This window comes from Talpa occidentalis, unplaced genomic scaffold (assembly GCF_014898055.3).
Source record: "Talpa occidentalis isolate TD23 unplaced genomic scaffold, MPIMG_talOcc4v2.1 talOcc4.17, whole genome shotgun sequence".
Classification (NCBI taxonomy): domain Eukaryota; kingdom Metazoa; phylum Chordata; class Mammalia; order Eulipotyphla; family Talpidae; genus Talpa; species Talpa occidentalis.
Window position 1 is genome coordinate 45,221,745 of NW_023601754.1, and position 26,710 is coordinate 45,248,454.

General features: G+C 52.4%; 1 protein-coding gene across 5 annotated transcripts in view; it reads right to left on the reverse strand.

The window, feature by feature from the left end:
• Positions 1-24,026, reverse strand: part of ZC3H4 (zinc finger CCCH-type containing 4) — a 33,492-nt gene extending 9,466 nt beyond the window's left edge. The window contains exons 1-11 of one of the 5 annotated variants that reach the window (XM_037516848.2): positions 23,728-23,857; positions 22,497-22,558; positions 9,315-9,534; positions 8,907-9,017; positions 8,410-8,632; positions 7,369-7,517; positions 6,610-6,706; positions 6,377-6,513; positions 5,523-5,630; positions 4,047-4,158; positions 3,416-3,525 (exon numbers count right to left, since the gene is read on the reverse strand). In XM_037516848.2, coding sequence (XP_037372745.1) covers positions 3,416-3,525; positions 4,047-4,158; positions 5,523-5,630; positions 6,377-6,513; positions 6,610-6,706; positions 7,369-7,517; positions 8,410-8,632; positions 8,907-9,017; positions 9,315-9,534; positions 22,497-22,534 — 1,305 coding nt within the window. In that variant the 5' untranslated portion in view covers positions 22,535-22,558; positions 23,728-23,857. Of the gene's footprint in view, positions 1-3,415; positions 3,526-4,046; positions 4,159-5,522; positions 5,631-6,376; positions 6,514-6,609; positions 6,707-7,368; positions 7,518-8,409; positions 8,633-8,906; positions 9,018-9,314; positions 9,535-22,234; positions 22,422-22,496; positions 22,559-22,837; positions 23,153-23,727; positions 23,858-23,986 lie in introns of those variants that run through there. The other 4 variants (XM_054697258.1, XM_054697257.1, XM_037516849.2 and 1 more) reach the window with 4 other exon arrangements.
• Between the last annotated feature and the right edge of the window lie 2,684 nt (positions 24,027-26,710).

The following is a 26,710-nucleotide window of genomic DNA, read 5'->3' on the forward strand; positions in this document are numbered from 1 at the left end:
TCTGCCCCCTTCCCAGGCTGCGGGCCTCCATCTCCAAGCACTGGGTTTGCCCGCTGAACGACCACACTTCTCCCACCACTGGTGACCAGGACACCTGCCAGCAGCACCCTCCTCCATCAGACTGGCTTTAGGACCGAGGCCGCGGGTTCCATCCAGAGCTACCTACCGGCACGGTGGGCACATGGCAGACTCCAGACCCATCATGCTCCTGGAGAGAGGGCCTCCTCCTCGTGCTCTTGGTTGCACTGGAGCTGCTCAGCTAGGCCTTGCCGTGGGGGCCCTCCTCCTTCAATGGGCTTACAGCCTCCCGGCTGTCTGGAGAGCACCTCCTCCACCTGAGTTGCCACCAAGCCTCCCTTGCCCCTCGAGGGGACCTTGCAACATCCTCAAGTGGACGAGCAATCCTGGGCGGGATGTCCTGCTGGGACCCACAACCACTCTTACCCTGACTGCTTCTGAGTGATCCCAGGGGGTTCCAACAGCCAAAGCACCCTCTCCCCAGCAAGGGACTGCTGCCAAGTGCTGCCTCGCCAAGCCTGGGCCAGGTTGCATCTAGCCAGAGCAGCAAGCTCCCAGTCAAGAGAAAGAGCCCTAGCCAGAAACAGCCAAAATGTTCTTCAACTGCAGACCAGGTGAACAAACAGAACCGCCACACAATGGAGGTGCGTCTCAGCCACAGACAGTCCCCACCAACCAGCTGCCTCAGATGCTTCACACCCAGTGAAAGCAGCCAGATCTGTAAGGTGGTATAGACAACACCCCCCAACATCAGGGGTCTCCAGGGGCTGGCAACTGGGGGGTTCTCACCAGAAAGGGTACAAAGGAGTTTTGGGGATGATGGGATGAATTTCCTCCATCTAGATTGTGGGGTAGCTATTGGACACTGTAGCTTTGTCAAAACTCATGGCATGTATACTGGGCCTCCCCTGGTGGCACAGCAGTTGAGCGCTGGGCTGAGAGGCTGCCTGCAGCCTCTGCAGTGCTGGTTCGTTCCCCAGACACCAGAGAGGGTCCCACCAAAAAAAAAAAAAAAAACAACCACCACCAAAAACCCTCATGGCATGTATACTAAGAAACTCAGGGCCTCCCCGGTGGCGCAGCGGTTGAGCGCTGGGTTGCGAAGCTGCCCGCAGCCTCTGCAGCGCCGGTTCGATCCCCGGCTGCTCCCCGGCCACCGGCGGAGGGTCCCACATGGCGCGCAGACCTCTCCTGCCGCCCGCTGCTCCCCTCAGCAGTGTACTTCGGTCCTTCTGCCTGCTCTGCTCCCCGCTCTGACTCTGGTGAGTTCTCTCACCCTCCCGCACTTCTGACTGTACCCAGTGCTTATATAAATAAATAAATGTTAAAAAAAAAGAAAAGAAAAAGAAAAATCTTAAAAAAAAAAAACTCAGAGCTTTGTAGTAACAGACAATTATGGATGACACCACAACTATAACACAAACAAGTGTAACAAGACATGTTTTTCTCAGTGATTGAAAATTTCTTGTTGGAGAAAACATCAACTTAGTCACCAAAGAAAGATCAAAAACAAAAAAGCAATTAAATGTAACGGAAGGATTTAAAGGCAAAGAACCAGAATGTATGCGACTCACACGCGTGGTTCACGGAAAGACAACACAGACTTCAATGTGAGCGCGGCCAAGTGGACGGGGCGAGGGGAGGGGACACCAAGGGGTAGGTGAGAGAAACGCTTCGCCCTCTGCCCGGCGCTCACTCCCACAGAACGCTCATGGCCAACCCCAAAGGAAAGCATGTTTTCAGACCTAAACCAGATGGCAAAACCTGGTGTGTGCGTCGGGACAGACGGAAATGTCACCTAATGGTGGGACGGTAAGTTTGAAGACAAGGGAGGTGGGACAAAGACCAGAGACCTCTCAGGAAGGGGTGGCTGGAGGTTGGTCCTAAGTGGCATCCTGGCTTGGATCCAAGGCCTTCCTGGGGCCCCAGCCCCACTGCCCCCCAGCCCGGGTTGACCAAGCTGCAACTGCACGCAGGCAAGGAGGGATGGGTGGCCCGTGCCTTTGTCAGGCTGGGTCAGGCCCTTCAAAAAGGCTCACTGTAAGCTCTAATTCTCTGACCACCCGAATCTGATTCTGGAAAGGTTCTTCCAGGCTCAAGGTTCATTTTTAACCTAGTGAGACTTGACTTTAGATAGGGGACGATACTGTTGCTTTCAGAACATCTGTGGCCGGAACCTGGAATGTGCCATCGTGGTTTGTGTTTGGCTTTTAATAAGGCAGCTCGAGCTGTGCTGTCCAATGTGTGACTACTGGGTAGATGAAACTGTCCAAATTGACATGAGCTGTAAGAAATGAGGACTAGATCCCAAAGACTTAGTACCCCCCAAACAAAAATCTTAATTTTTTTTCAGCATTTACCTTTTACTGAAATGATACTTTGGATTACGGGTTTTAAAAAGATATATTATTAAAATTCATTTCATCTGCTTCTTTTCCCTTGTTTTTAACCTGGCTACTAGAAAAAAATGACATGCGCAATTCTGTCAGTTCCACTGGACGGCACCGGTCTAGAGCGTGTATCGCGAGCCTCCAGCAGGGGGCACTCCTCTGTCAGACACTGATCAGTTCCTCAAATGAGAAGTGGAACCACAATGACTCTCCCAACTGAGTAGCCTGGGTCTTAACTCACAAAATGCAGGATAGCTACAGGTTACAACACCCTATTCCCAGGGTAATGGGTCCACAAAGGGCCTGGCAAGATGAGAACTTAGCCCAGGAACCCTCGCCAAAGCAGAGAGGATAGCATCCTGTTGCTGGCGCAGGGCTTCTCCTCAAATCCCCCAGGCAGCCCGCCACCTATTACACAGGACAGCCACTGACAGATGGGCACCTGACATTGGCTCACACTCTGATAGACGCTCTGGGAACTAGAGGCAGGAAAGCCTTCATTTGAAAGGGCACATGTCCGCTCACCCACTCCCTGGGATGCATGGACAGGAACTTGGGGTTTCTGAAACTCTAAGCCTGATCCCTCAGGAAGAACAACAGCTACTAGGATGTTTCAAATGCTACCTGGTGGAAGTAAGCCCACTTGGAGCCCTCTTGTTTCCCTGCACTTTTCCTACTGAATAATGGAACCCTTCAGCCTTGGAAAGGGACATCGGACATTTCCACCCTAACAGTACCCACCCCAATTGCAGCTCTTATGCATCCTGGGCTCTCTCAAGGAACAGCTTAAAAATCACTAGAAATGCGAGCAGACACCCCAGGCAACACTCCCTTTTGTAACTGCCTTCCAGAAGAGCAGCAGCAGCCAATCAGGCAGAGAAGACGCATGCATGCACCCATAAGCTCTGAAACAGCCCACTCCCAATCACACCAGGCAGAGCTGCAGTGCCCCATCAGTGGATAGCACCCCTATTCCCCACAGTTATGACTGCACTCCTCACCCTCACCTTATCCAAAAGCTCCCTCGTTTCTTCAGTCAGAGGGTCATGGGAGAACATGCAGTCGTCCCCGTTGATGCAGCTTCCCGTCGTGTGGTACAGCTTACACGGGAAGTCACGTTCATCGCAAATTAAGGCAAAAGCTTCACTTAAGTGGGCCCCCCAACCCTGCCCCGGGCAGAATCCACCCTGTGTCTGGAGAGGGAGAAACGAGCCCAGAGCAGGGACCAAACTTGCTCAGGGCCACACAGCACATTGGCTTCAGACCCTCGATGAGGCCCGCAGCTTCTCCAGAGGCCTGCTCCAGTGTGCTTCCCGCCCACCTTGCTGGCCTGGGGCTGTCAAGGCCTCACTCAACGGGGTTAGCGAAGTTCAGCAACTTGCCCGTGGTTACAGCCAGCTGAAGTCTCAGGACTGAGGTAACAGGCAAGGGCAGAGAGGCCCGAGCAGAGAGCACAAGTGCCCCAGGTGACTGACTCATCTGCAGAGGGGGCGAGCAGACCCACCATCACAGGTCATCAGCGAGGGTTAAACGAGAGGGAGCCACAGAGACCCATGCGGTGAAGGGCAGCTCTGGTTACCAGGAGGGGAAAGAACTCCCGTCCCCTCCAACGGCTCAGACGTGGGCGCCAAAGGATATCATGCATGTAGGGGCAGTTCTCAGCTCGGGCACAGAACCCGGTGATGTAAAACTTGCACAGTTCTCGCTTCTTTGGTAGCTCGATGTCATGGCTAAAATTGCAGTGGTCTCCCTGCAAGAGAAGCCAGGAAAGGGTCAGCAGGACAAGATCATGTGCTTACTCCGTCTGCAAAGGGAAGCAACTCTGGTCACGCTGAATCATGGAGGGGCCAGGCAAGAACAGGCTCACAGTGTGGGTCCCCACAAAGCATACCACCTCCTTCCCAGCCCTCATCACAGGCCTTTCACTGCTTCTTTCCCATGCTCCTTTCTTTCCTTCCCTTCTCCCTTTCTCTGATCTACACTCTGTGGCAGAACAGTCACTATCCAGGTCCACGCTTTATTTCTAACAGATCCCCAATTTTGTTTAGAAAGTCACTGCCCAGCTGAAACTACCCTTTTTCCTGACCTCCCTTGCAGTTCTGATCAATAGTAGGTCAAAGTTCCCAGGAAGGACAACATGCCTGAATTTAACAAGAATCCCTTTACCAATGTCTCCTTACTGGCCCTTAGATGACACCGAGAGGCACAGCAGTCATCGTGCAACCAAGAGGACAAAAGCCACATGCTTAAGGAGAGCGGAATAAAAGGGAGGAGGGAGCTTCAGGGTGCTACGCCCACAGCACCAGCCCTGCATGGCCCACCCAGCCCAGGTGTCTTGTTCTGACAGACTCACGTCAATGTATTTAAGCAGCATGGTTCAGCTGAGTTTTCCGTTATCTGCAGCTGAACACAGTGTGAGCAAGACACAAGTAAACTACAGACGGGAAGTGTTCTAAAACCATTCTCCGCACTCTCAGAAATAGCTACTCATTTTTCTTTTTCTTTTTGCTTCATGTACTTCACATTCCCCAGTATAAACTGTGTCTATAGTAAGGACCACACATGTTTATATACACATTTGTTTGGAATATACACCTTTTTCTATGGAGAGGCAAGAGCAGTTACTCCGTGGGGAGATGGTCCACTACTATCCACCATCGGTCCACTACTTTTATCTTTGAAAAGCTGGCTGGTCGAACTGAGACTAGATTACACTGAACTCCTGCAGAACTCCATTGAAATGGCCCATCTTCTGGTAATGAATTCCACCCTGAAGGTCAAGTCTGACCCAATCTTCCCACCCCACCCCCCTTAACAGTTTCCTCTCCAACAGGAGAGTTTGTAATAATGTAACTGGTATGTAGCACACCTTTGCACTTATAGCCATCCTAGTAATGTTTGAGGCCATAGGGATAGGTTGAAAATCTTGGCCAAAAAATTACCCTAAAAAAACAAGAAAACCCCATGCTGTTCTGGGTCTTCAGTCACTTGAGAAGAGAACCAAGTCTTCCAGGTCCCCAGACATCTCCATAGCAGGGAATCCCCAACACTCACAGAGCCATGGGCTCACAGCTTTGTGCCCAGTGCCCCCAGACACTCCAGCTGGCCCCTTACCCATGTGCACCGCCCTTCCACGAAGTACTTGCAGATGACTTTGCCCTTCTTGTCGGACTGCTGGTGGGGCTTGTCATGGTCGCCCCTCCGGTAGCTTCCGCCGCCGTCCTGTGAGGAACAGAGCATGCTTGAGGACGGGAGGGGAGGCCCTGTGCAGGCCGCGTGGAGACAGGCTGTGAGAGATGAGGGTAAGGAAGCTGGCCAGTGGAGATGACCACTCCATTCACAGAGGGTTCACAGTTAACAATAGCACTGACCAGAGGCCACGCCACAGTGAGGCTCTCTGTGGGGTCTGGGCACCTGTCTTCCTAAAACTCTCCAAGGCTTACAGGAAGGGTCACCTAGAACCTTCTGAACCTCAGAGACTCATTATAGCTGACTGCAGGTGCTTCAGCAACAGAGGGTCCACCAGCGACATGTCCCCCGTGAGAGGCGATTAGTGCTGATTGGTCTTCGGGGGATCGACTGATGGGAGCAGGGGGCCAGCATGGGCCTCAGAGGACATCTCATTAAAGAAAAAAGGTCGAGGGCCTCCCAGGTGGCGCAACGGGTTGAGCGAAGTGCTGTGAGGCTGTCTGCAGCCTCCACAGCGTGGGTTCAATTCCCCAATGGCCAGGGAGATTCCCACATGGTGCGGCAGACCTCTCCTGTCACGCCCGCTGCTTCCCTCAGCAGTGCTTTTGGTCTGCCTGCCTGTTCTGCTCCCCACTCTGTCTCAGGTGAGTTCTCTCACCCTCCTGAGCCTCTGGCCTGTTCCCCCAGCTATTGTATAAATTAAAAAAAAAAAAAAAAGAGAAAAGGTCGAAAAGGAGCCCTGGCTAAAAGCATTAGACTGGAATGAAAAGCCGCCTCACCCCCATGTCATCATCGTAGAAGTCCTCGTCATCGTTCAGGCCGCCTTTGTTCATGCCTCGACCACCACCTCGGCCTCGGCCTCGGCCCATGCCTTTCCCTCGACCTCGGGAGCCCCGGCCTCGACCCCGATTGAGCCCTGCAGAGAGAGCTGCCGTTAATGGCTGTCTCCCCCAGGTAGACCCCACACCCAGCAGCTGCCAGGAGCCCCCCATGCTTCGCCCGGGATACCCACCTCGTCCTCGGCCATCCTTGGAGCGGCGGTACTGGTTTAGCTCCTTAGAATATTCGTCGTAATCCTCGTCTCCCAGGGGCTCGTCACCTTCTCCGTACTGGAATTCCAGGGAGAAGAGAGTAGGAAGGTGTCACTCAAGGACCAACTGCATGGTCCCTTACTACAACCTGTGCCCGCTGAGGACAGCGTCAGACACAGATGGGCAAGCGAGACATGGCAGACCTTATCTGCACCCCTTTTGCACACACCAGTCTGAGCAGTGAGTGGTCCAAGTCCTCCCCTGCACAAGTTTGAGAACTCTCAGTCAGTCACCAGCAAAGCCACCAGGGCGCCTCCACACACTGCACAATAGACTGTCCCTCAACAGGGATGAGGCTCCCTTGCACACCGGCAGGGAAAGGCCCCCCAGAGGAACAGAATGGGGAGGGCAACGACCAGGTATATGGGGGATGAGAAAGTAAGCCCCTGACTGCAGAGGCAGGACGCACGCTAGGACACACTCAGGCTACCTGTCTTCAGGGATGGGAACTAAGTGGCTGCTGGGGACAGAAGTGAGTGGGAGATTTCTATTTTCACAGCTCACCCTCTGGTACCTTTTCAATTCTGAACCACAAGCAGGTTTCCTCTATTTCAAGGCAAAATAAATGAAACACTAAGCCTACCGCCAGATGCTTTCTTTTCAGCTTAAGCCTCTCAGGCTACTCCCAACAGCACTTACGGCCCCACAGCCAGCCACCCCGGGGCCGGGAGAAAGCTTACATCCATCTCTTCCTCATAGAAGTCGTCGTCGTCCTCCGGGTGGTCTCCCACAGAGCCTCTGCCCCGGCCTCGGCCGCCCCTGCCCATGCCTCGGCCTCGAGACCCTCGGCTCCCTCGGCCACGGTAGCCCCGGCCCCGGCCTCGGCTGCCTGCAGGGAGAGTCAGACAGTGAAACAGGGCCCCAAACAGAGCAGACCCCACCAGCGAGAAAGAAATCAATCCACCCTTTGACCCTGAATTATTTCATTCTCCCGCCCCAAAAGTCTTCCCTGCTGCCTGAGCAGCTTTTCAGCAGCCCCCGGCCCTCTCCACAATGAGCCGCAGCATCCAGGAGCCTGCCTGCCACTGTACCCAGGCCACCAGCCACGTGTAGCTGTTGAGGATCCGAAAAATGGTTGAGCAAGACTAAGAGATGTAGTGAGTGAAGGGTGCACACTGGATTTCAGATCAAGTGAGGGTACAATCACACCAGCCTATTTTGACTACATGCTGAAATAAGACTGTGAATGTATTAGGCTGATAAAATACATTGTCGACATAAATTTCACCTGTTTCTTTTCACTTGTTTAACGTGAAGACGAGACACTCCCCTAACAGCAGAGCCTGTCCAGGAGCGTCAGCTAAAGAAAAGAACGCCTGGCCAAAAGCTGCCGGAAGACTCTGGGCACGTCCCAGGGCTAGGAAATCTCATCAGGAGATGGTGGCTAAAATGGCTGGGCCTCTGCCCTCCCCCACCATCCTCCCAACAGCCACAGGTTCAAAGTTCAGAGGTGTGGCAATCCCATGGGCAGCAGACACACCTGGTCAGGTGAGGGAACTGGGAGCATGGGGGAGGGGGAGAATGGGAGGCTACTGAGGGCAGAGGCAGTCGCTTGCGGTTACCCTAGCCCAGATCAGAGAGCGCAACTGTCACTTCTCTCTCCCACTGACCAGGAAGTGAGCTCCAGTAAACACCTGTCAGCCACATTGGCCATTACCCTGCCTGAACAGCCTGGCACGAGGTCTGCATGTATGCCCCGGAGGGGCAGCTGCGGGCCTCACCTCGGCCCCGGCTGCTGCCCTCCTTGGCGCGTCTGTACTGGTTCAGCTCTTTGGTGAAGTCGTCGTAGTCATCCTTGCCCATGTCATCATCCTCATCGCCCTCATATTCACCATACTGCTCGTTCTCGTAGTCTTCGTACATGCCATAGCCCTTGCTGTCCAGCTTGGAGTAGGCCTTCTTGGGCAGGGACGTGGTGTGTGACGGGGGGTACTGCTGGTGGGACTGAAGGGGAGAGAAAGGGGTCAGCCCAGGGCCTTGGGTCCAGACCACCAAGAACCCTACTACTGCTCCCTGAACCAACATGCCCATCTGGGTGTTGCTGCTGTCCCTGGGCACGATGCCAGCCTCTAGGGACTCTGCGGATGGGTTCCCACCTGAAGGCTGGGCAGTGGGCCCAGACATTCTACAGCAAAGGGCCATGGTTTCAAAGAAAATCAAAAGACATAGACCTTGAGATCCCTAAGAATCAGAGAGATGTGCAGTGGCCCCCACTCACCGGTGCGTAAGGGGGGCTGTACTCTCGGTACTTGCGGTGCCCCTTCTCGCTGGGGCTGAAGTCCGAATCGTCCGAGAAGTCCGAGAAGTCATCGCTGGAGGAAGCGTGGCGCTGGGGGACAGGGCAGGGGACTTAGTGATCCCGCCGCAGGCAGGCCCATCTGGTGGCGTTAGCCCTGGGACAACCCATGCTGGAAAGTGCCAGAAGGGTTCTGTGCTCCACTCAGAAACACCTCACCTAGGGGCATCTGGTGGCAATGGAGCATGAGCTACAAATGCTATAAAAAAGGTCTTTATCCAATTTGGGGAAGGAAGAAACAACACTATTAACAGTGCCCTCTGGCCTGCCAGACCAGCCCTGAGCCAGGCAATGGCAGCCCCTGAGAAGCCCCAACCCTGCCAGACTTACTTTGTGCTTGGATTTCCTCCTCTTCTTCGACCGCCTCTTCTCTTTCTCCCGCTCTTTCTTCCGCTTCCGCTTCAGTCTCCGGTGAGACTTTTCATCGTCAGAATCGCTGTGGTGCTTCTCCCCCTTGTCCTTTCGGCTCCTCTCTGGCCCTCCCGAGGTGTCCTGGGTCTCCTCGGCCCCGTCATCTTCCAGTTCACCTTCTTCCAACTCGCCATCTTCCCTACAAACCAACCCCAAAGCCAACATGAACATGGGGCTTAAGAGGAGACCCCCCCGAGGGCAATGGGTTCGCAAAGGCTGCTGGGAGTGAGAGTGGCCTACCCCAGTGAGAGGTCCAGGGAAGGCGTGGGAGCCATGGTTTCTCGTCCCACCCCTCACACTCCCCTCTGAAAGGTCTGGTCCTGTCTATCTTGGCTGGGGGTGGTGGGACACCGATGGACTTTAAAGGTACTGCCACCAACCCCAGGACCAAGCCAAAGTCGGGTTTTCCCGAAAGGTTCCACAGACTGGAGCTCTTAGGAGAAAGGGCCGAGGTTCTGGGGTCAGATGAGTTGAGGGACTCGCCAACTTGTGCTACCAATGAAGTGGGCCCAGATAGCACTGCTTGAGTGTTTGACACGCGCTGGGACACAGAAACTGCTTCTCTCAGGAAACGGACTAGCCTCCCTCCCATGGTGGCCAGGGTGCCACCGGGGCCCAGACCTCTGGAGGTTCATGGGAGGAAGACGAGGCCAGTGGGAGAGGGCCGTGGTGCTAACGGGGGACAGCCCGCGGATGCCTGGGCCCCACCCACAGGAGGCCAAGGACACCAGAGGAATGTTACAAAAGCCCAAGGGAAGCACAGTGGACAGGCTCTGCTCCCTGGGTTCCAACATCTGACACACCCTGGCAGCTCCACAGTGCTGGGCCAGAGGCAGGGGGGCTGAGTGGCTGGAGAAGGGGGGCGGCTGTCACAGGATGGCCCTCGCCTGCTGCTCTCCCCCTTGTTTCCCACCTGACTTGCCCTGCCTCCCGCATCCCTCCTGGCTCCCCATCCTACAGATTCCAGACCTTGTCTACCCCACCATGTCACCCCAACCCCTGTACTCCCAAAAAACAGGACAGCTGCTGCCAATGGGACTGAATGTCAGCACACCTTGGGGGGCAGGGAGGGGATAAATAGGGTCAGGAAGGGAGAAGTGAAGTTGAGAGAAGACTCCGGTTTTTGAGCCAAACCCACAGTTTTCACAAGTACAGGAGCTGGTTTAGAAAAAAAAAGAAAACATGTTATGTTTCAAATGCTCCCTCAAGTTCCTCTTGGAAATGAACATGTGAGAGCATTAAAAAGTTCCTTCCAAATTAACTAGACACAAAGAGATCAGGACCCCCGAAACCTAACCTCCAAGGAAGGGAACTCATGGAGGTAGAAAAGGTCTGGGCGGGGTCAGTGTGGGAACAGGCGCAGTAGGAGAGCAAGGCCAAGGCCAGCACCAGAAGGTTCGGGAAGGGCTTTGCAGTGAAAAGATAACTGCCCCCTTCCCTCAGCCTCCTTCAGGCCCTTTCACGGGTTCTGCTCCCTTTATTCTCCACCCCGCCCCCCTCCCCATGCTGCTCCTCAAAGGTCAAGAAGGCCCTCAAGAAAGGGCTTTTCCCTTAACTCTCATTCCTAATTCAAAAGGGTTAGGGCCAAGGGCCTCCCGAGCAAAGGTCAAGGGCGGCTCTCACATACAAAATGCAGGACACCGAGCCTTCTGATGTTTCAAAGGCAACAACACAGAGATGGGGCCTTGCAGGCTTTCCACCCCATGTAAACAGCCAGGTTGCCCGGGGCCGACCCACAAGACTCCGCCAGGTCAACTGGACAGCATTCCTGACAAGTGAGGCGCCTTCTGGGGCGCGGCCCACAGGAGGCACAAAGCTCTGCCCGGAGAGGCAGCGGGGATGGCCTCACCCACAGTAGAGGCACCGCCCGACTGGGGAAACTGGTTGTGGCAAACTCCCAGAGGAGGGAGAAGGTGTTACTCAGCAGCCTGGCAAACTTCCTGTGGCTTGGAGATGGTCACGGATCTAACAGGGGACACGGTGGGTGAGTCCTAAGGTGGTGGCACCTCAGGAGAAGCAGACAAGCAAGGCAGACACAAGGGAGCGGTACAAGGCCCAAAGGCAGATGGAGAAATAGAGGCTGGTATTCCCTGAAGAAAAGCACAAACAACATTACTCGCCAGTTTGTCTGGGAAGGAAACTGCTCTCGGAGGGCCAGAATCACAGGGCAGGGATGGTGCAACTGCCTGGCCACCCAGAAACCCAGCTGATGCACACAGCAAATAGCCAAAGACCTCCCTGGAACCAGGAGGAACCTGTCCCAGAGGAAGGGACAGGAGAACAGCCTCTTGTTTCAGACATGAGGGACTTAAAGGCAGAGTAGGTGAAGACACTTGAGGGGATCAGAGAGCCGGTGGGTGACACAGAAAAAGCCAGAAGCGCACTGGTTTTCCTCCTCCGACCCCATGTTCTTCCTGCATCCATGAGGTCAGAAGTGGAAGGGGGAGACTCCTCCACTCCTGCGAGATGCCACAGCGCTTCTGAGCACTGTTACTTGGGCAGGGTTGAGAACCTCATTTTCAGCGCTGTTCCCGTAGGGGGACTACAATGACAGAAGCCTGTGCCGAGACAGACTCGGAGACAGGGGGCTGGGGCGGTGAGCCAGAGCTGTCTGCCCCCCGCCCCCCCATACTCCCTCAGCTCTGCCACTGGAGGGTACAGACACGGTGGCCTCCGTGCCTATCCTGCCGCCATCCGCTGCCTTGGACGAAGGCACAGGCTGCTCCACATCCTGCCCCTGGGGCCAGTGGCACGAAAGGCCAGCCAAGCAACTCCAAAGCGTAAACCATCACCAAGAATGATTCTAGGACTTTCCAAGATGAAGCACAGCACACAAATCCGGCCTACGATCAAAGACTCTGAGCCAGAGAATCCGGATTCTCTGCTGCCTGCACAGCCCCGGGCACATGTGAGTCATTGAGGCCCTACCTATATATACCTTTTTATCAAGTGGGCACTGAGTACTTGAGGCTAAAAAAGTTGTTGGTCGTTTATGAAGGAGCAGGGGATACCAGAGGGGACACTGGAAGGTGACACCAGGCAGTCTCAGTGGCACCTGGCCATCCCATGCTCCACATGCCTCAGAGCCCAGGCAAGCCTCGTCACCTGACAGGGGGCCCTGATTACACACTGGGGCGTCCCTGCCAAATGTCCCGCCTGAGAATGAGGTCCATTCTCTTCAGATTCACTTCAGTAGAAAACAAGAGACCAACTCAGACCAGCTGGGACAGAGGGCGGAAGTCCTGTGGGCCACCGTGACGGCACCAGGGCAGCCTTACAGGAGAGCAAGCAGGCTTACGAGGTGCCGCTTCACAGACTACCAGCAAAACCCATCTCAGAGTGGAATTAAATGCCGAGGGAGCACGCCTAACAGACTGTGACATAATCCCCCAAGAAAAGTGGGGGAAGCCCCACTGTGCTAATCATTTCTACCTAGACCTGCCAAAGCCTCTTGAGACAAGCATTCTAGAGCAACCCTGACGTGCCGGCGTGGCCAAGACACTCTGTCCCCGAAGCTGGACCGGCCAGGCTGGCGGGTGACCCGCCACAGCAGGAGACCAAGAGCCAAGGGAGACCACCTGGGAACATGGCCTCGTCTGGGTAAGGCTTGGGGTCACATCTGCCCCGTGCTTCGTGGACTGGGCTGCCAGGACACTGCAGTAGCCCCTTGCAGAGCTGGTGGCTCCTCCTCTCGGGTCAAAGACTAGATCTGGACGTCCGTCCTGAAGAATGCCCACTGGTGCACTCCAGGGGTGCAGAAGAGTGATGTCTTGGTCACATTCCAAGGGCTTGGCAAACACCATGCCTGGCAAAGAAACCTCATGGTTCCCAATGGGCCAGCTCCTTCCACCAGCCTACAGATTTGGGCATCACCCTGCAGACCAAGGAACTCAACCCACCTGGCCTCTTCCCTGGCCTATGCTCCAGGCAACCAGACTCAGGTCTTCCTCATCTGTATACTGGGATAACTGCATCCCGACCCCAAAGAGCTGAGGGTCAGGCGAGATATGGGTAAAGCCGCTGACGTGGGGGCTGTGTGGCAAGTACACAGTTCAGTACCAAATAGCACCCATTGGTTTTAAAAACCAGCAAGCGGGAGTGCATGTGTGCCGGGGATAGCCCTAACCATGGGCTACCCCATGGAAAAGCTTAGCAAGCAGTGTTTTCTCTCTATGGAGCTACAGCCAGCTCCCCTCGGGGACCACCGTGATCTGCACATCTCTCAGTCTGACACAGTCCCCTGCCAACAGGTCCCGATGACTGAACTGCCAAATCGCCATCTCCCCTTCTTCAGCAGTCACCTCGGTGCTACAAGAACCAAGCAGCTGAACAGGAGGAAAAGCCACAAGGAGAACTGGGTCCCCAGAAGAAGGGACAAAGACCATTTACCCAGATGAAGTCTGGTGATATGGAAACTTTCGAGACAAGAGGATGGGATCAGAGTTGAAAGGGGACTGGGTTTGTGGATCTACCTGGTTTAAAAAAAGAGAAGCAAATAACAAAAACAAAAAAACCCAAAATATGGAAACTCGTGGGAGTTGTGACTGTTACCTGAAGCTCATAAGTGCTCTTGACAAGAGGCAGCTAGGTTAATGTGAAGGTCAGGGTTATGATCATTAACTGCCCAAACTCTCAACAAATTGCCTGGTAGGCTCTGAATGACCTATTAACTAGGGACAAAATTACAAAAATTACAAGGCGGCTCCGCCTCTTCAAATGTTTAACGACAGGCCTAAAAGCACAAGTCCAGGATCCCCGGATCCAACCCTGCAGGACAATCGTTTACGAGGCGCGAAGGCATGGAGCCAAGGCCCCCCAAGACCTTCCCTCAATTTAGGATGTGGCGAAGCAGCCACAGGGGCAGGACCTCCTTGAGGGAGTTTCAGAGGCAGGAAACTCTTGAAATAAACCTCGGGGTCTTGCACATGTTTTTCAGTGTCCTTACTACCTAGGTTCATCGACCAGAAACCAAGAGCAAATGAGCTCCTGGTCGCCTTTCCCTTAACATTCTCAGGGTGCTCATAACTGGTTCTGTGACATCACTCCGTTTCCAAGGTAACAAGCCCAATACCGTGGACACTACTAGAGCTGCAGGCACAAACCTAGCGCGGGAGACGCTGGACCTGAGCAGTGCTGGGACTCACAGCTAAAAGACACTGGGGAATGTGGAGAAATCTGAAGCCAGCCCGGGTGTTTGAGGTATTACATCACTGTTAATGTTGTTAGGCCTGATAATGGTTATGTTTAAAACAAACAAACAACACCTTAAGTTAGAGAATTATCCTGAAAAAATGTATGGGTGAAATGAGACAAGATCAGGGATTTGCTTTAAAATACGAAAGGGGGGCCTTCCTGGTGGTGCAAGGGGTTAAGCATCAGCACTACAAAGCTACCTACAGCTACTGCAGCATGAGTTCAATCCCCAGCCACGGAGGTGACCCAGATGGTGCAGCAGACCTCTCCTGTCTCCCCACTGCTGCCCTCAGCAGTGTATTTCACAGTCAGTTCACTTGTTCTGTTCCCCACTCTGTCTCTGGTGAATCTTCTCACCCCAAGCATCTCTGGCCTGTACCCCAATTCTTGTATGCATAAATAAATCTTTAAAATAAAAAAACAAAGAAAATTTACTAGATAGACCAACTAGCCAAACAACTGCTGCCTTGAAATCACTGGGCTGGAAAAAACAAGACAGGCGGACAAAGAGCTAGTTAAATGAAACAGTAATCCAAGAAATGCTGGTGCTGGGTATTAAGATTGGCCAGTTCCCTAAATACTCTGTGCCCCAGGTGAAACCCTGAAGCCAAGGCAAGAGTGGAGGGCATTCTTCGGGGAAGAATTCCCTGACACCACAAAAATCAAGTGCATTCAGCCAACCAGGCCCCAAACAAAGGCTGAAAAGTAAAATCCACCCACAGACAAAAACACAAAGCCAAAATACAGTCCTTGCAACATCACATGACAGCAACGAGAACATCTGAAAATCCAACCAAAGACATTTGGATCCTTTAGGCAAAAAGGGTGCACACAGAAAAGTCGAAGGAAGCTTAGTATTTAAAAACGACAGGACTGGTGGCGTAAGTGGTTAAGTCACAGCACTGGACGCTATCCACAGCCACTGCAGCATAAGTTTGATCTCCGGACAGAGAGGTGATCCACATGGCACACAGACCCTCTCCTGTCTCCCCGCTATTCCCCTCAGCAGTGTATTTCAGTGGATCTGCCTGTTCCGTTCCCCAATCTGTCCCTGGTGAATCCTCTCACCCCACCGCCAGCATCTCTGGCCTGCACCCCAGCTCTTGTATGCATAAATAAATAAATCTTTAAAAATTAAAAAAGCAGGATTTATGTCAAGAGGAACAGAAAGCAATGTGAATCCCAGGGAGTGTGTGTTGGGGGTGGATTCCAGTCTCCCAACATGATGTGGCATGCATTACCCCAAGTGTGAGGCATCCACCCTGGGGTTCATCCAAATACACACTTCTTAGGCATGGCCAGCAAAACCACCCCGATTGCCAGAGGAATCTGGCTGAGTCCAAGATGTCATTTTCTTTGCCTGAGTAGCTGTTCTTCCACTCCCACTCACTCTGAAAACAGCTCATGTTCTGGATAAAGTTCTTTCTACTCCAAGCTTCTCCTGTCAGTTGAGGCTCTGAAATTTGCTTCCCCGCCACAGTTTCCTAACATGCTTCAGCAAGTTTAAAGCCCAGAAAATAGGGGTTGTCCTCTGGGGATAACAGATTGCTATTATTTTGGAGGGAAAAGTGTAATGGTTTAAACTTAAGAAGGCAAGACTTCTCCTTGTTTGCATTTTTTGGAGGAGAAATCAACATGTACATTCCCAGGAAATATACTTCACATACAATGTATACTTCATATACAATGTGCGTCAAAGGAGAGCTTTAGCAATCTGGGCCCAGGATCAGCCATATCCCTGGAGAACTTCCTGGGAAACTGGCAGCTCTCCTCTCCAGACAGCTGGCAGACTGTGTCTAACCAGGAGTCTCTTTTATCAAACCTGTCCCTTTCAGAGGCAGCTCTCCTGCTCACCTGCCTATGACTATGCAGGCACTTCTTTTTCTTTCTACTTTACCTAATACACCTGCCCTTTTGGATATTTAAAAACTTTTTTATGAAAATGGCAACTACCTCTATACAAATACTAACTTCCAGTTAACTCTGGGCCCCTGGAGGGCAGAATGGAAAGAGACCCCCAGTCACCAGAGCTTCCCAGGGCCAGTACAGATCAGGCACACAATGGGTGGTGCCTTGGGGATTCTACACATACATACCATCTCCATTTCAGCCACACCTTTTATGTCAGTCTCATCACCACAGACCTTAGCCCATTCCCAGAGGCTTCCTTCAGCCACCTGGATCACTTAAAACACTGATAAGGTATTTGAGTGGTTGTGCTTAATAGCAAATTCATGCACAGAGTTCATCCACAGCATCCTGATAGGCGAGGCGGGAGAAGTGACCAACAAGAGCCAACAGAGTAAATGAAGGAGACCACCAGTCAGCAGCCCTGGAGACGCACCCCCGGCCCCATGCACATGCCTCTGTTTTCTGCTGCCAGAGGCTGCAGATCCCAGGATGGCTCTGGTGTCCCATGTAGTGACAGGACGTGGGATCCTGAGGAAACCTAAGCCCCAGTGTCTGTTAGGAAAATGAGGAGGGCAATAATCCAAGCCACCTGCAGTGGACATTTAGCCAAGTGACACGCACGTCTGGGACTAGCTGTCTAGGTTGGGCCACAGCAGGGATGTGTCAGCTGCGATATTCACTTCCACACTGGGCTTCACAGAAGTGTCCAGTTACTTCTTTTTTTTTTTTTTTTTTTGTCCAGTTACTTCTAATGAATGAAAACCCCTTCGATTTAAAGGTTCAAAGGCCTGGCTCGAGCTACCACTGGAAGGAGTGGAAGGCAGGGATGATGGCGCTGCGGCAGGCCACGGAGAGGGCAGTAATGCTGCCCCACTCGCTCTGGGGTGGACTTTAAAGGGAATACGCTGTTGCCTCCCATTCTCTCCCACCATCTTTGCCACCACAATAAAAATGACAGCAGCGGCTGCTGTGCAGGGGCCAGGGAGATTTCTGTTTAAAGGGCCAAAGAGTAAAAATTTAGGCCCTGTAGACCATATGGTCTCTGTCCCAACTCAACACTGCTGTTGGCGCACAAAAGCAGTCACAAAAGAATGGAACAGTTGTGGGTGAATTACAAGACAGGCTCGGTGGGCGGGCTTTGGCTCGAGAGCTCTGCCACACCTGGTCGCACCCACAGAGGCTTTTGAGCTTTGACCCTGACCTCCACATCTGCATCTCCACATTTCTAATAAGTTTCATGGGCCCCAGATTTAATTTTTGCTTTCCTCTGCTTTTCCTACTCCCTGCCACTTGTTTTACAAATCCAAGAGAAAAATCAATACATGGACTTCCTATCCACTGAGGGCTGCACCAGATCCAGGCCAGCGGTCAGGTGAAACACTCAGGCCTGGGTACAGGCTGCCCTGGTTCCAAGCTGCCTCCACCACCCACGAGCTCTGTGACCTTGGACTAGTGACTTCACCTCTTTCAGCTTCTCAGCAGAGGGTTGAGGAAAGCGAACACAGCAGCAGGCAGACGCACTCAGATGGTCCCTGGCTGGTAATCTTTGACCTTCACCTGACTGCATGGGAAGCATTGTCAAGAACGACTTGAGCTGAATAACTCACGAGTCACATGGGGTCAGCCTGACTCCACACCCATGGCCACCCACCAACTCTAGCAGAACAGGAAATCCTGTGAGGAGGGGACAGGCAGCAGCGCTGCCACATTAAGCTTTACGGCTCTGGAGTTTGTGGTTTCTGGGACTACCAGGACCTGGTGCTCAGCTACTGAGCCAGGGTTTCTCCTGCTGTATCGGCTCATGATCTAACCTCAGATTCGTCTTTAATGCATCTCTTTTGCAGCTGGGAACTGTAGTAGCCACAGAAACCCCTTACAGTGGCCAGACACGGGAAGGCAATACGAGACCTGGTAAAGGCAGGTCTAAATAAAGTTCTCGTGAGAGAAGGGCTGCCTGCACACACTGAACACATTTCTGCTCCAAGAAAAGCACGGGACAAGTCTGGCTGCCGGAAGGGAGAGCCAGCCCTGAACCAACTCAGCTGAACCTGCAGGGGCAAGAGAATCCTGGAGCTGGGTGGGATCTTGCTCATTTATCTCACAAACTCTGGAAAGGTAAAGGCCTTGCTTAAGGTGATAGCACTGACTCATCCTAATTGCAAAAGGCGAGCCAGGAAGGGAGTCCATGTGAAGTCAGACTACCCTAGCTGCGGTAGTAAGACTGTGGAGCAAGCAAGAAGTGCCTTAAGATGGCGTCTACCTAGTTTCAACTTTGATCAGCTCCTTGCAGTTAAGTAAGCTGACCACACCCTAAAAGGTGAAAGATAATTTGGCTTCCTTCAAAAACACAGAGGTTATTACTTCTGTTAACACACCAGACCATAGGTTCTATCTAGAAGTTTTCTCTAGGAAGGACAGGAGGAAGATTTAAAAAAAAAAAAAAGAGTCACTGGGTGCTGGGCATTGTGTGGGTGCCCGGCACAGGCCCCCAACAGTCTTATCTGCCTCCTGAACCCACAATGTGCCTTCACATCCAGACCCCACCTCCAGTGTCCAGAAGATCTCGGCCACTTGCCTTCCAAATAGAGCTGAGTCACAACTCACACAGACAAAAAATGACCAAAATAATAACAAAAAGATCCTCAATTGCCAAAAGAAACAAAGTCAGTTCTGAGCAAACATCCTGCGTTCCGCTACAATATTACTCTAACAGCAGCACACAGCTACTCCACACCAACCAAGAGGCCATCTTCATTCTTGTCATGGACCCACCAAGACACATTTTTAAAAAAAAAACTGCCCACATGACCTCATTCCTAAATCAACACAAAAAACTTTCCCGTGTCTTCAAGAATGTGCCTTGGTTAAACAGCCAAGGCGAGAGGGCTACAGCCAAGGTTAGGCAGAGCAATACAGAAAGTCAAATCCATGAAGTGTTGTTACCCTAACTTATCCAAATGAACTTTCTCTGCTACCCAGAGAAGCCAGCAGCTTCTCCACTCTTTCCATTAGGCTTTAATTATGAAACCAGCCTCCAACCATTTATTCTGACAGGATTCCCTCCACCAATAAGCAGACTGCGTCAGCGGAGCAGCTTATTAAATTCCAACTGCCAGAAATCTCAGAAACCATCCTTCCCTTCTATTGTGTCAGTAGTCCTGTTGCCAAGGTACAGGCGAGTGCCCCACTCGTATAGAAACAGCCATTTAACTATTTGCTCTGAATTCGCTTGTCAGTTACTCAACCGCCTCACCGAGTCAGAACCAGTTGCTGCAGAACCAGTTGCTCCGGTGCCAGAAGACAGCATCCACCAGGGACCACAATTAGGGTCTCTGGCATACTGGTTTGACCGAAAGCTGCCAAGGAGGCGTGGAAGTGGAAACAGTTTCATGAAGTCTCACCATAGTGATATTTACTGTAACATGCCTACAAGCAAGAGATGCTTCTTGGGGGACTCAGTAACAACCAAAAAGGTGGACGTGGCGAAAGTGAACAACGAATTAGGCTGTTTGAGATTTCCATTTCTCTCCCATCTGGGGAGGGAAAAGAGGTCTAAGAGAAAGGAGAGCAAGTGGCGCATTTGTAAATGATAAATGACTAAATCAGCTCAATATGAAATTGTCACAAATTCAACCAGATGGTAACATACAAGCTCAGAGTCAACCATTCGTCTCTAACTTGCCAGGTAGTCAACAGCTGGGAAAGCCTTCATTTCCACAGGTGCAAAACAATTTTCCCTTGGGATCAGCCTTCCTGGCTAAGGAAAAGCCTCACAGGAGTGGCTTGCTGAAATAGCTCTACTTAAATTCTGGCTTGTCAAGAATCGAAAATTTAAACCTTCAGAGCAAATCGAAACCCTATCTGGGAGACAGGACAGACTGAATTAGAAAGCCTTGGGGAGGGGGAGGGCGAATTTTCTTGAAGAGCAAACATAAATGGAATAAAAACTAAATGGGTTTTATGACCAGGATCTCCACGTTTTCCTGGTAACAACTGATTTTCTTCTACTGGGAGAATTTTTTTATTTGCTTTCAGATTAAACCACTCCCCAAAGAAAATTAAAAGTTGAAGAGTATATGTAAGAGTGGCTGTTAAATCAGGGATTCTGAGTGACACCCTTTTCTTTTTTTTGCAACATCCATTAATTTGAGTTTAAACTAATCAGTACATCAGTTTGGGGGAAAAAAAGGCAGTACTGTGACATTTCAAAAACAAAGACCACCAAATACAGTTTGACCTTATTACTGGGGCTTCGGAGATTTGATGGATGAGATTCCTTTGAGAAGGGAAAAAAAAAAAAAAACCACCACAATAAACCCTGTGTTGATATGCCCTTTTTTTTTTTTTTTAATGTTTGGGGAAATACTCTTAAATTCAAAGAATGTGGTTAAAATATTTTCCTATAAAAGAAATCCCATTTACTGAACATTTCATTTTAAAATTTAAGCATCCTTCTAGAACTCAGACTAGCCCTCAAAACTTGGGTCAGCTGGGAGCATCCCGTTCCTGCTCTTGGCTCCTGGGGGAGGAATTTCACAAAGGAGGGGAAACTTCAAATCAACGAAATCCATTTTTGGCTGACCCTGCGCACTGGAGTGTGTTTATTTTGTGCTTCAGACATTTTTTTTGCAGGATACTGTACGGTGTGGACACTTCTGCCTCCATAACCGCTTTTACAAATCTTAAAGACCACCACCTTAGGGCAGTTCAGTAGTGAACACATTGAGAGGAAGAACAAAACAAACGATCCACTGAGTTGCAGTTTACATGTTTCCTCCTCCAAATGGGAGTGAACTTTTCCCCTCCTCCTAAGAATGGAAAAAAGAAACAAGATCTTGGGAGGGGAGGAAGGCTGTGTGTTAAAAAGTTTTCTCCAACACTGTCACGACCAAAGATGGGCGAAAGGGAAAAATGGGCCTTCAGCGTGTTTTGTCTTTTAACGAAGAACTTATGCTTGTAAAACACATCGGAAGTCGTGTTTGGTTCTGCAAGTCATTCCTGTGGCTGTTTTTTTCCTTGTACGTGTAGGACAGGGGTCTGGAGGAGGGGGGGGCTGGAGGAAGTGTTCTCTCCACCATGACTGGGCGTGTAACACCGTTTGCATCAACTTTTCACGGTCAGGCATGTGCTTTCGAACAAAGGAACAGTGCAGACAAGCAGAGGAGATTGGGGCTTGACACAGTTTACAGATTTGGTGCTTAAACAGTACTTTACAAATGACTTGCTTAATTTAACCGTCCATCACCATAAGAGACATTGGAGTAAAATGAGAAAATGGAATCTACTTGAACCATAATCTTGGGGGTGGGGGGAGGGAGAACATTAACTTGAATGCAAATATCATAAACCAAGTTCAGTAACCTTGTCTCCTACAACTGGGCTTGGGAGTGCCCACTTTCTTCAAAGATGAAGGTTGGAGACAAAGCCATGGATTGAAATAGCAAGAGGGTCACCAAGGGCCTGAAAACAGGGGCCTTTTTTTACATAGGTTTTTGTCATGTTACAGTAACACTTTTTTCCTTGGAGAAAACTGTGTACATATAATTAAAAAAAAATTAAACATTGAAAGGATGTGCAAGTCTAAAAGGGCTCAACAGGGTTAGAATCCTGATTTGAACATTATAAATTCACTCTCTCAAGCATCACTTTTGGTCTACAGGCGAGGAGGAAGGCAGGCAGGAAAAGGGACAGAAAGAGGGAGATAATTGAATTACTCAATAAAAGAGGCTACTTACCATCCCAACCCATTGTAAGACATACACTTCTGACATAAGAGAACTCCTTAGAGGTCGAATAAAGCGTGTAAGCACCTTTGAGTAATGCACCTGCCCCCCAGAGGGGCCCGGAAGCCCGACGTGGGCTTAGCGAACAGACCTTTGCTAATCTGTTTATTTCCTTGAACTGGAGTCAGGCTGCGATGGGCTGCGATCCCCAGGACGATACATTTAATTAGAACAAAAACAGAACAGAACAAAACAAAAATTTGTAAAAGCTCACCAAACTGCTGCACTTGTGTCTCTGAATGTGGGTGGCATTTCTTTTAAAAGGCAAAGTGTGGTCTGTGAAGGAGAAAGGGAAAAGGGGCGGTGGGAGTGGGGAGAAGGGGCAGTGGTGCCTGGCAGGGAAGCCCTAGCGAAGACCCCTGTCTCGGGGAGGGTCCTCGGCGACTCCCCAGCCAGGGCTGCGACGGGGCGGCCATCTGTCCAGCGCCTTCTCTTCCCCTCCCCACCCCCACTCCCTCCGAGACTGGCTTTCCTCCTCCCATTTCCAAATCCACTCTCCAGCCACCTCTTCCCCTGCCCCACGAGGAAAGGGTGGGCGAGTCCTGCACCCCATACCTTATGCGGGATCGGGGGGGGGGAAAGGGGCCCCACACCCTTCCTGAAACGCGCTGCCGGGCTGACCTCTTTATCTCTCCCCAGAGAAGGGCGTGGGGGGAACCCATTTCGCACTTTAAAATAAAGGGAAGGGGGCGCTCCCTTTGACCCCCTGCCAACGCACAAGGAAACCTCCTTTCTCCCGGAAGGGATGGCGCCCGATTTTAGCCCGAAAGAGGAGGGAACCCCATGAGAAAGGGGGGAGGACCAACTTCCTCTCCCCTCCAAGGCAGGGAACCAAACCTCACCCGCGGTCCCCCCAAAAAACGCATCACCTACTTACGATGAGCGAGAGGACCCCCCCCACTGCTTTTAAGGAAAAACATGGGGAAGGGTCTTCTCCCGCAAAAGAGGCAGGGGCTTCCATCAGGGGCGAGAAAGCCCCCCACCACCACCAATTTTACCCTCTCAGGAACAGCGAGGAAACACCTCCCGCCAAAAAAAAAAAAAAAAAATTAGCGCCAGAGCGCCCGGACCAAAAGGACCCCCCCATGAGAAGGATGGAGAAAGGACTGCTCAAAACCCCACTTTCTGCCTCCTAAGGAAACTAGAGGACCTCTCCAAGCAGGGTAGGGCACACCTCCCCCAGGAGAAAGGATACTGCCGGGGACAGGGGGACCCCGACTCCAAAGCCCTAAGAGCGGGGCTGTGGCTCGCTATCCCCCCAGAAGGGTCCGGGAACCCCTCCCCCATCCCATTCCCCGAAGCCAGGCGACGGGCGGGCGGACCCGTGGCGGTCAGCTCCGGGCGCAGGGGCAGCCAGGACCCCCGTGGGCCTCCGCAGCCCCCCCCGGCGCCCCCTCCCCAGGGCGGGCGGGCGGGCGCGGGGGGTCCGGGGGGCGCCTCCTCACCTTCCCCTCAGCATGGCGCCCAAAAAAGACAGAGCGAGAGCGAGGGAGAGCGGGCGAGCGCCGCGAGGGGGGGGAAACGCATGAGGCCGGGAGAGAAAGCAAGCGAGAAAGAGCGAGCGAGCGAGAGACACCCACCGACCCCGCCCTTCCTCCTCCTCCTCCTCCGCCGCCCGGCCCAACATGGCGGCCGCCCCCCTTCCTCCTCCTCCTCCTCTTCCTCCCCCCGGGGACGCCGCCCCGGCCGGGCCGGGGGCCTGACCTGTCGTCAGGGAGCGGGAGGCGGTGGTGGAGGAGGTGCGGGGTGGCCGGGCAGGCGTCGGGGGAACACGGAGGAGGCGAAGGCGTTGATGGTGGCGGCGGCGATGGCGGCGGCGGCGACTCTGATGGCGGCGGCGGGGGGGTCCCGGGCGCGGCCTCCATAGTTCCTTTGGGGGGGAGGGGATGTTAATGCACGAAAAAGGACTGCTTGGGCGTGGCGGGAAGGGCACACTTCAGCTCTGAGGGCTCCTAATAGGAATGGGTATATATTTTTTCGGTTTCGGAATCACCTCTGCGCCGACCTCCGCGTAGGCCGCGCGGCCTAGGCCGGCGGCTCGCCGCCTGCTTTCTCCGCAGCCCGCCCCTGGGGTCACTCGCTCACGGGCGCGGGGCCCTCATCGGGGCGAGAGCCCGCACACACACGCCCGCGGGTCCCGGGGCTGACGACCCGGGGGACACGGACACTGATGGGTGGTTGGGTGTAATTAGCGCGGGCCGCGCGCGGTGGAGCAAGCGAAGGGGAAAAGGGAGAAGAGGAGAGCGAGCGGGGGGGTGGGGGTGGGGAAAAAAGGTTTTAGGGAGAGAAGAAACGGGCCGCGGAGACGGGCCGACTGTCAAGTCCGCCCGCCCTAGGTGCCCCGGCTGCCCGGCCCCGCCGCAGTCAGAAATTGACACAAAATGGCGGCTCGGCCCAGACGAGCCGGGAGGCAGAGGCAGGGCGAGGTGGGAGGGGGAACGGGGAGGAGAGGCGGAGGCCGTGTCACGTGGAGGAGAGGCGCTCAGACCACTCGTCCGAAGGGCAGCGGAAAAACCCGAAGGGGGAGAGGACGGCCGAGGCAAGGCGGAAAAAGCCGATTGGAGCAGAGCGGGAGCCCGGGCGGAAACATAGGCAAGCCGGAAAGTGCCGAAGGTGGGAGTTGTGGGTGGGGCTAGAGAAAGGCTGGAAACCGGAAATAGCCGAGGTGGATCGGTACTGGGGGTGGAGGGGAAATGAATGGAGATCTGGAGAGAGCCTGAGGTGGGGCGTCTGGGTGGGTGGTGGGAGGTGGGAACTGCAGGCGAGAGAGGCAGGTGGGTAATAATAGGATTTAGACGGGATAAACCGAAGGGCGAGGTTAGGCGTTATTAGGAGAGGAAGCCACTTTAGGAATTCTCCTTTGAGCGAGCGGGAAGAAACGAAAGTTCTAATTGGAGGGAAAGCGGGTAGGGCCGAAAGTTTTTGATGGAAGAAAGGAAGGGAAGGAGTTCGGGCTCCAAAGAGAAACTGTAACCCCAAATTGGAAGCCCAATGCCTTGAATTGTAGATTTCCGGGGAAGCAGGAGGACTGAACCGAGCTGGCCCGGAGATGGCGTCATTTGAGACCTGGGGGGGAAGGAGAATGAGAGGACAGAAGTATGTTGTGGGGAGTTCAAGAACCTGGAGGATCGTTTGTGGAAGGCTCTAAATAAATGCTCGATATAGAAGCCAATGACCCGGGTCCAAACTTAGCATCTTTTCGCCTTCCCTAGTATACTAAGAGGAGTTATGAGTCCCATTCACTGAACGCTGATAATCTGGTATTTAAGTAAAATTGAGTCGAGATGATAGGATTAGAGGAAAGACAGTAGGTGCAGCAAGATTTTTCTTCAGGGGGGTATTCCATTGGCATCTGCGAAATTCCTTCAGTCCGGTTCACATCCAAAGCTATTGGTTCGGCACTTTGGTAGGTCCTTGTACAGTGACAAGCTCTGTCATGGGCAGTGGGAACATAGCTGCTATCTTACTGGAGTTTAACAATCGAAAATGTCCAAGGGAAAAGAAACTGATGCTAAAGAATAAAAGGGGGTTTCTTTTATATGGGGAATGGAGGGTTTCTAGAGTTGTTTAATTTTTTAAGAAAAGAGGGTGGAGAAGAAAAAGTTCTAAGCAGAGGAAATAGATTATTTCAGACCCGGAGAAGACAAGGATCATTCAGATTCCGTAAAGAAAAAAACCATTGTGGCCAGAGAGAGAAATCTGGAGGCAGTGCCACCAGAGCCAGATCACCTCGTGATTTAATAATCCTGCTATAAAAGGGCAAAAAATGTCCGAAACGTGGTGTGGGACATAAGCTTTTTCTAAGTTTAATTGACAGATATCTTCAGGGTAGAAATTAGCATTCCGGAAAAAAAATGCCTAATCTAATTTCTAATGAGGTTTGATGGGATGAAACTTGTTTAGGGAAACTAGTGTCTGCTATATTTTCCTGATCTTGAACCAGAAGAGCTTTTCTTTGTAAACCCTCTGTAACAGGGTGGTCCCCAGGAAAGGGGGAGGTTCCCTGCCCCACCCAAGGGAGGGTGGAGCTGAGCAGGAAGAGGAGAAGCGGCAGAAGAGACTAAGGAAGGAAGCAGGATGGAGCCAGGAGACCTGGAAGAGGCGCATGGAGCCTAGAGACACGTGAAGAAACTGCGTGTCTTTTGGTCGTGGACTGGGTGACACAGATGTGGGTGAGACCCGTGGGGAGGTGACAATGGCAGCTTTTATCTTGATGTTGATTTTGCTCTTTTCCTTCCGGACTTGTGCGGTTGTTTGTGACCCTTTTCTGTGGGTCCCCACTGGAAGATGCTTTAGACTTTTAGCAGGCTTTGGGGCCTTGTTCTGGGCCGATCCCATATGGATGGACTTTTACCCACGAGGGGATGGGTAACTTTGGGTGCTTTATTTAGAAACTAGACTCTTTGCCTTTCCTGTATTGTTTCCTAG